This window comes from Solanum tuberosum, unplaced genomic scaffold, assembly GCF_000226075.1.
Source record: "Solanum tuberosum cultivar DM 1-3 516 R44 unplaced genomic scaffold, SolTub_3.0 scf00229, whole genome shotgun sequence".
Classification (NCBI taxonomy): domain Eukaryota; kingdom Viridiplantae; phylum Streptophyta; class Magnoliopsida; order Solanales; family Solanaceae; genus Solanum; species Solanum tuberosum.
The window spans coordinates 215,362-225,292 of NW_006239154.1; the positions used below are offsets into that span (position 1 = coordinate 215,362).

At 39.0% G+C, this 9,931-nt stretch overlaps 1 protein-coding gene across 1 annotated transcript; it reads right to left on the bottom strand.

Moving 5' to 3' along the window:
• Positions 1-2,044: 2,044 nt before the first annotated feature.
• LOC107062440 (uncharacterized) lies at positions 2,045-2,488 on the bottom strand. The gene has a single exon (XM_015313087.1). It carries the CDS (start codon positions 2,486-2,488, stop codon positions 2,045-2,047), a length of 444 nt encoding a protein of 147 aa, XP_015168573.1.
• Between the last annotated feature and the right edge of the window lie 7,443 nt (positions 2,489-9,931).

Genomic DNA, 9,931 nt, shown 5'->3' on the forward strand with positions numbered 1-9,931 from the left:
CCCATCTGACACATGTACATTCTGCTATCCGTCAATGGGTAATGCTCCGCTAGTGTCTCCATCTCGTCCTCAGTCACCGGACGACCGCTAATCCATAATTGAAGCTCAGCCATTCCAAACATACATCCCATCCAACTGTCATCCTGAGCTTGCCTATCAGCAACAGTCAATACTTGCCTGTGGGACTGATCGTGGCTTTGGTTCTTGTGACATCAACCAGGCGACATACTAAATGAGGGGCAAGAGGGGGGGGGGGAGCACATCATGAACTTCCTCCTCAATTTCTAAGGTATGAAGGTACCTAGTAATGAGGTTGCCATAACATAAACACCATCTCATATTTGTCCAAAATTTCAACATATTCTGCCTCAAAATAGCTCCGACATTTATAGGCAGCCGCTTCATCAGTTGGTATACTAGCACCACTCTCTCCCTAGTGACCTCGGTGGTATGTTTGCATGGTAGTAAGGTGCTAGACATAATCTTCAACCAAATTTCCGCGTCTAAATTCAAGTGGCCATAATGGAGAGTCAAATGTCGACCCATGTCCCTAACTCTATTCGAGAAACAGAGTTCACCCCACACAAAGTATGCCTAATATCATGATAAAGGGGTCTATCAATCATAGCTAGATACTCAGAATTATCACAATCGGGGGCACCCAAAAATTCATTCAAAGCTTCCACAGTAAATCGCACACGATTATTTCTAATTAAACCTTGGTTCCACTCAACACGATGTGTATTCTAATTTGCAGAGAATGCACGTACTAAGCTCAAATTGTACTCACCTTGATCCACAAAGATATAGTAGAGGCCCAAAGCATGAACTTGGGTGTGAATGTGTGGAAATTTTTGTAGCAATCACCCCTCATTGACATACTCGTCACCCATATACTTTGATTCTAGTTGATAATCGTACCACTCTTCTCCATAATGCATAACAACTTGTTTGCCAAATTTTTGAGGCAACAAATTTGTGGTTTCCCAACTAGAACTTTCGGCAGCCGCTCCTATTCGACTCCTCTTAGTGCCCGAATCACTAGCAACATTTTTACCTTTTGGAGTCATCTTCACACCCAATAATGGAAGAAAAGAGGAAAGAAATTTTTTTGGGGGAAGAAGATGTGGGGGTTAGGTGGGCAGTGGGGTGGTGGGGTATATGGGTTTGGAATTTTTTATGGATTTTGGTGGTTTTTAGTGGTTGGGAGTTGAAGGAAAGGAAAGGGAAGAAGGTTTTGGTAGGGATTAATGGAGGAATTTGAGGTTTTGGGGAAGAATGTGGGTGGAGAAGAAGAAGACGAAAAATTAGGAATTTAGAGAGGATTTGGGGGAGATGGGCGGTTAGAGAGAGAAAACTAGAGAGAAAGAAGGGTGTATTTGGGTAGGTGGAAGATTTAAAGTGGGTTTTAAGGGGTGGGAACCAATGGAGAGGAAAATATTGCAAAATTTGGGCTCTTGGGCAGGCCTAGCGCATTGGTGGCGCGAAGCGCTGCCAGTGCGCCTGAAATGAGCCTCAAAACTCTGGGCCTTGGCGCGGCACGCCCTATATGAGCCCGATCTGGTGGTGCGATGTGACAAGTTTGCGCCTACTATCGGCATTTTCTTTGCCTTGCGCAATGCGCTGCCAGTATGCAAAAATAGGCCTCAGTACTTTAGGCCTTGGCGTGGCGCGGCCCACCTGCACCCTAACCTATTTTCCAGTGCTGATGGGTTTTTTTCGTGGTTTGTTCTCCGACAACCTGCACATTAACCAAACAGTGTGACATAATAATGGTGGGTTATCTCCCACCCAGCGCCTTAGTTTTGGTCGTGCCACGACACCTCTTTTTGTATTTTTCTTTATAGCTCCTAACTATTACAAAGCAATCAAGCTTAACCAAAGTCCTAAAAACTAACAAACTAAAGCTAAAAACTCTACTCTAAAAGTTTGAAACTAAGCTAAAATATCAAAATTAAGCAAAAATGACTACCTATAACATATCTTACACGGGTTGCCTCCCGTGGAACACCTGGTTTAACGTTGCGGCTCGACTTAGCTTGGATCATTCATCATTCAACTCAAGAGCCTCCCAATTACAATCTGAATCTTCACCAAAGTAGTGTTTAACTCTTTGCCCATTTACTAAGAAGGTCAGGCCATTTTCAACTTTAAGTTCAACGACACCATGTTGTGTCATCCTTGCCACTTCGAAGGAACCACTCCATTTCGACCTTAGTTTTTCGAGGAATAACCTTAGTCTTGAGTTAAAAAGTAGTACCTTTTCTCCCAGAGTGAAAGTGTGAGGAACTATATGCTTGTCATGCCACATTTTCGTCTTTTCTTTGTAGAGCTTGGCATTCTCATGCGCATGGAGCCTAAACTCCTCAAGTTCATGTAGTTGATCCACTCGCTTCCTACCTGCCAGTTCGAGGTCGAGATTTAACTTCTCCCAATATGCTTGGTGTTCTAATTGCGCCGGAAGATGACATGATTTTCCGAAAACCATGTGACAGGGATAAGTCCATATGGGTGTCTTATATATAGTTCTATACGCCCACAACGCATCACCCAACTTCTCCGACCAATCTTTTCTTTGTGCATTTACCGTCTTCTGCAAAATTTGCTTCACCTCTATGTTCGATACTTCTACTTGACCACTTGTTTAAGGATGGTAAGCTGTATCAACCTTATGGCGAATACCATACTTAGCAAGAAGATTTTTCACTAGATGGTTAATGAAATGCTTACATCCATCACTTATGATCGCCCTTGGAGTGCCAAAACGAGTGAAAATATGCTTCTTGATGAATTTAATCACCACTCTTAAATCATTTGAGGGAAGAGCTACCGCCTCAACCCATTTGGACACATAATCAACAGTTACTAGAATATATTGGTTTTCACTAAATGGAGAGAAGGGACCCATGAAGTCAATACCCTACACATAAAAAATTTCCACCTCAAGAATGTTATTTAGTGGCATCTCATGTCTTCTCGATATAGTACCCAATCTTTGGCATTGATCACATCCCTTCACATAAGCAATAGAATCCTTAAATAAAGAGGGCCAAAAAAAACCAGATTGTAGTACCTTATGCGTCATGCGCTCTCCTCCATGGTGTACTCCATATGGTCTGGCATGACAACTTTCAAGTACTTTCTTTACCTCACACTCCGGAATGCATCTTTTTACCACCCTATCCACTCATTGCTTGAATAAGAATGGTTCATCCCAGAAATAGAACTTAGCATCATGAGTTAGCTTTTTCTTTTGTTGGGTGGTTGCATCTGGAGGGTACTCTCCACTTACTATCAGATTCACTATATCCGAATACAAGGCACTTGAGAGATATCTAGTGCCATTAACTGTTCATCCAGAAATTCTTCCTGAATGTGTTCCCCTTCATGTACATGGGAAAAATATTTTGACCTAGACAAATGATCAGCTGTTTGATTCTCAGTACCCTTTCTATCTTTGATCTAAAGGTCAAATTCTTGGAGAATCAATATCCACCGAATCAACCTTGGTTTAGCATCCTTCTTGTTGAATAGGTACCTAATAGTTGCATGATCAGTATAAACAATTACCTTGGTATCCACCAAATACGATCTGAACTTGTAGAAGGCGAACACTAGAGCCAACATCTCATTCTCAATCACTGTGTAATTAGCTTGAGCAGAATCAAGGGTCTTGCTCGCATATATAGTAGATTTAATGGAACACTTTATCTTTTATTTGTCCCAATACTGCACCCACTACTACATCGTTTGCATCACACATAAGTTCAAATGGTAACTCCCAGTTAGGAGCAATTAAGATCGGAGCTTCAATTAAGTTCCTCTTCAACATTTCAAACACATCTTATCAAATTTCACCTCTTTCTCCAAAAGACTACACATAGGTCTTACAATCTTGGGAAAATCCTTGATAAATCTCCGGTAAAAACTTGTGTGTCCAAGGAAACTTCGCACCCCTTTTACAGAAAGGGGGGGGGGGGATTTTTCAATAACTTATACCTTGGCTTTATCCACTTCTAATACTGACTTTGACACCTTATGACCCAATACTATACCCTCTCGAACCAAGAAGTGACACTAGCACTAAATTGGTTTCTTCACATCTAGCAAGTACTTTATCAAGATTCCGGAGACATACCTCAAAAGACTTCCCAAAGACTGAGAAATCATCGATGAACACCTCTACAAATTCCTCCACCATATCACGAAAAATGGCCATCATGCACCTTTGAAAAGTCATCGGCGCATTGCAAAGTTCACATAGCATGCATTTGAAAACATATGTACCATAAGGACAAGTGAACATGGTTTTTTCTTGATCCTCTGGTGCAATCAAAATCTGATTATATCTGGAATACCCATCTAAGAAACAATAGTACTTTTGCCCTGCTAGTCGGTCAAGCATCTGATTAATGAAGGGAACAGGGTAGTGATCTTTTCGTATAGCCTCATTTAGCTTCCGGTAATCCATGTAAATTCTCCATCTGGTGACTGTTCTAGTGGAGATCAACTCATTTTTCTCGTTCTTTACCACTGTCATACCTCCCTTCTTTGAGACACACTGCACATGACTCACCCACTTGCAATCAGAAATTGGGTACACGATTCCAACATCTAACCACTTTATTACTTCCTTTCTCACCACTTCTTTCATCAAGGGATTTAGTCTACGTTGATGTTGTGCTCTCGATTTGTGATCCTCTTCCATATAGATTTTGTGCATACATAACACCAGACTAATTCCATGAATATAAACCATTTTCCACCCAATAGCTTTCTTTCTCTGCTTTAAGACTCTCAATGCCGCCCCAACTTGTATTTCAGACAATTCTGCAGAAAGTATTACGGGTAAAGTTTCATTAGCACCCAAATACGTATACCTTAGGTGAGCAGGCAGAGATTTCAACTCCAATTTAGGTGCTTCTTCAATTGATGGTTTGGGTGGAGGCCCTAATTCACGATCCAATGACTCTATTCTACGTCTGTGAAATTCTATGACTGTCAGATTCAAACAAGTCATTATCTCTTGAGCTTCAGTATCTCTATCTACGTCATGTCCTACTAAAACTCTTTCTAAGGGATCCTCGGGAGTAATGAACTGTGATTCTACTGCGAGATCTACAACCGTAATAGCGGACAACTCTTCATAGATAGAAGGCAATTTCAAGGCGCAGTAGACATCAAATACTTCAACCTTTTCGTGTGCCCTCATAGTAAACTGTCCAGCTTGTAACATCTCGCTATTTGAAAGAACTAGAAAGAGTTAGAATTGGAAAGAGTCATTTTAGGAAAGAATGAAAAATCTGGAAAATTGGTTGTTAAGTTATGCTAAGTTTGAGTTTTGGTCAACTTCAAACAACCATAACTCCTAGATCAGGATGAGTTAGATGTTCTTATAGATACCTTAGGAAATATCTTGGAATTATCTTTCCAACGCCGCCGAGTTTGCACGATTTTGAGTTCGAATGAGTGAGATATGCCCATTTGAAGTTGGGTTGTTTAGATAAGGAAAGTCTAATCCGGATTTTAGAAGGGTATTTTGGTCTTTTCCATACCCCAATTAAATTATTTCGTTTTGGTAATTACTTAGGGGTCTAAACTGAAATTGATCAGTTTACGCTTTTGAAATTTGAGTTAGGGTTTTGAGAAAAGAGAAAAGAAGAGGAGGAGAAGCAATGATTCGTGGATTTCTTGGAGAATTTCATGTGTATTTCGCCAAGGGTTAATCCGTACGAGGTATGTTAGATCACTTAGCATTGGATTAGTTCGCCCACGTGCCAATCATGATTCAATTCAGCGTAATTGTGTTCTTTTGAAAGATAAGATTATGAGTTCTTGATGAAATTCGTTTGAAATCTTGTGGGTTTTTGTTGTTGAAGTTTCTTGGGTTTTATTCATGAAATTTAGGTGTTGTTCAGAGTAGATTCTTACATATTTTAGTTATTTAGTCGAATCTAAGTGTTTGGGAAAAGAACCAAGTTGAAATAGGGGGTTTAGAGTTGAAAAACGAGCAAGAAAAGTTAGAATTCACCTAAGAAAGGGCATGGGGCGCCACCCCAGCCAGAGTGCCCCAACAGGATCTCTGAAGTTTGGGCTCTGGGGCGCCGCGCCAGCCAAAGTTCCCCAACCCAGTCTCAGAATTTTTGCCTCTGGCGCCCCACGCCTCTCAGAGGGCCAGGGACGCCAATTCTTCCACCTTTTCCCACTTCTTTCTATACTAGTTCTCTAGCAACGTACCTATGTTTTCTAGTCGATTTCTACACTCTAAGGTATGTATAAACATCATGAAATCATTCATAAACATGAGATCATGAACCTTGAATCCATAATTCAATTCAAGGAAAGTTAAGAGTCAAGTCAATAGAAGTTTATAGAGTTTTCCAAAAGTCTTTTACAAACGTTTTAACTTTGTTTTAAGTCTTGAGTTTTGAGTTGAGTAAAGAGTAAGAGTAAAGTTCATTTCTTCAAAGATTATACGGGAACTAAGTATTCCTAAGAGTTGAAATGTTTTTACATTTAAAAAAGAAAGGAAACACCGATTTCCAAGAGAGCCTTGAACTAGTTTTTGAGTAATTATCTCAAATCACAGAAAGAGTTTTGTTTTAAAACATATGAGCTGAGTATATTTTGAGAGTAGTATTGAGCACCGATATGGGGACGCGAGTTCATAATAACTCAAGTCTCCATAAACCATGTAGCCATCATGGGTAGAAAGGATCATACTTTTTAGATGATTCGGTAGTGCTTTTTAGCATAGACTAGTGGATCCACTTAGTTGAGGCGTTCTATATCACTGCAAGGTATATGACAGTTCTGGCAGCGTGGGCGAGACGATGTATCATCACTTAGGCTCATAGTGATGGTTGTCGGTTAGAGAAACCCCCACATTATTATATTACTTTATATGTAAGTGAGTTGCTATTGTATTTTTTTAATACTTTGAGTTGTCATCTGCTGTTTTTAAATGCTTTGTATAAACTGCATTATTATTGTTGTTTTACCTTGCCTTTGAGTTGAGTTATTCATGAGTTGAATAAAGCCAAGGTAAGTGTTCTTTTTAGATTCCTTTCAAGCTTATGTCATGTTTAGTTTTACCCTCGCATACTCGTACATTCAATGTACTTATGCCATTTGGCCAGCATCTTTTAATGATGCAGACGCAGGTAACCAGGATCAGCATCCAGCGCCTCGTTGATCCAGTTGAGCACTCAGAGTCAGTTGGTGAGCCTCCTTGTTATCCGAAGGACCCCTTTTATCATTTGATTTAGTACTTTAATTGTTAGGATGATCGGGGGTCTTGTCCCGACATCCCTCTTTGTTTTAGAGGCTTCATAGACGAGTAGTTATAGTTCTTTAGTATTTCTGTTTTCAGTTGTATACGTTAAGACTTGAGTTGCCATTTTGGCTAGTTTAATATTTCTTTAAGATATTGCATGAGTTTGTCCTTTGAGACTATTTTCCTGTTATTTAAGTCTTCCGTTCAGTAAGTAAGCCAGACCAAGGGTTTGCTTGGGGCCAACAATGGTTCTCGAGTGTCATTCCCGCCCAGGATGTAGGCTCAGGGAATGACACAGCTGCTACATCAATCAATGCTCGCCCCGTAGCCAAGAACGTACGTCCCAAAATGAATGTAACTTCAGGATCAGTCTCAAAGTTTAAGACCACAAAATCCACCAGAAAGATCAACAAACCCACTTGTACTAACACATCCTCTACTACCCTCTCTGGCCTAGCTATGGACCTATCCGCGCAAGTGTATGCGGTCGCGCAAGTAATATAGTTTCTTTTAGAAATGAGTTTTCGTTCCCAAAGGACTTATGATCAAATTATATTTAATAACTCAACTCCACAATTCAATAAAAGTAACCTTCTAAAAGAGTTTGATGGTTGTTAATTACTACTACGATTTATGCAATAACTAAAAGTAACAAATGTGAACGACTTCAAATTGATGTTTTAAACAAGTAAAAGACAATTACAGGGCTGCAGTATGCGTTAAACTTCATGTATCATATCTCAGCCAATGAACTAATTTCGGTTATCAAGTTACTGATTTACAGGGTTAATTATATGGGTAGGGTCTCTCGACCTCTAGTCGCCTACTCCAATTAGCTGTCTAACTACATTGTTGAGCAGGGACAGGCAGTCCTAATTCGTGAGCATTTTATATTTCATCATGTTTCGTAACCAAGCTAGTTGTTCGTCTGAGCGTCACTCTTAAACACAAATCAACTCAGTGGAAGATCAAGCTTTTTATATTATTTGATCTATCTACCTTATCCTCTCTTGATTTTTAAGAATAGACAAGAGATTTTATTTCTATGGTGATCAAGCATGAAATACTAAAACAAGAATATAAAAATAACTTAAAACGATAACCAAGAATTAATTAAAAAAACCTTCAATATTCAACAATCAATCCTTAGCTACAGCCCCAGAACAAGGGCTTTTAGCCACTCATACTATTCAAAAACCGCAAAATATAATTGTTCATACAATTTCCAAAGTAAAGAAGAGTTAGAAAATTGAAACCTAGTACAAAAGTTGAATCTTGCGCTTGCACACCAAAATAATGTTGAACTCCCTTACAAAATAAACCTAGGCCCTATTTATAGAGTTTAGGAAAAGTATTTCAAAATTTAGCCCAAGAAAGAATCCTAATTACACCCAATTTTTGCCAGACCTTGGGGTGTCACGCCAGAATCACGCCCGGCAGGCTGGCTCGCCGCGCTGCCAGTACGCCAAAAATGAGCCTCTGAACTTTGGGTCTAGCACGTCGCGCCCTTACTGCACCAGTGATGCTGGGGCGCCGCGCCAGCTTTTGTTCTCGGCGTCAATTGTCGTCATCGATTCCTTTTCTCTCATGATTCAATTGCTTTCCTTAGAACCCTGCAAACAAAGCTAATCATGTATATTTGTATGCAATCATCGCAATCTTAAGTCAAAACATGCTAGTTAGATTAGTGAATTTCCTAAAACTTACGTTAAAGATGGGTAATTCGCAAGAATTGGGCATATAAATATGCCCAATATCAGCTGTCAAGAAGTTAGTTACAACTGGAAGCTGTTCATTAGTTAGTTACAACTATAACTAACTTTCCCTCTATAATATTTGTATTTCTATATAGATTTAGATTAGGGGATTGTAACATTTTTCTCTCTTCTTTCATAAATATGGAATTCTTGAGAAAACTACTCAAGATCAATTATGTACATTTGCTCTTTAGGTTGTCTCTAGTTAACTTACGATTCGATTGAGCATTCTGAGTTGTATCACCACCACCAACTCTTCTCTCCACACTTCTCTTTTGCTACAAATCAACCTCCATCCTAATCACTTTGTCCTGCCCCCATTTGTAACCTTTCTAAATTTTTAATTTTCTAGTCTAAAAATATTGATATTATTATTTGTGTTAGTTGGCTCAAAGAAAGAGATGTAAGTATTGGTTAACATGGGTGATTGGTGGATATTGAAAAATTTAAAACTCCGAAAAGCTTGAAGAACTACAAATGAGTCTTGTAAATTTGTTAAATTAATTTAAAATTATGATTGAGATGCGTTGGGTTGTGTTGGTGGACTTATAGTTGATTTTTTAAGTTAAATCGGGAAGAATTTCATTTATTTGACATAACTTTTTATGCTCACATATGCTCAATTTGTGAGCAGATATGAAGAACATGCCTTAAAAAATTTCAGAAATTGTAAAAGTGGACTAATTATTTTTTAACATGTATTTTCATACGTGTTTATTAAAAAATAACGTGGAATTTCACGTGTATCAATTGTATTGTACGCACACTAGTCAAATGAAAAAAGAGTTTAAAAATATTGTGTTCCAATAGATTCAAGTGTTCAATTGACAAACCGATAAATAGGAGGATTTAACTATCAAACGAAGTTAAGTACATGAGTTTCAAATCATTCCGCCAA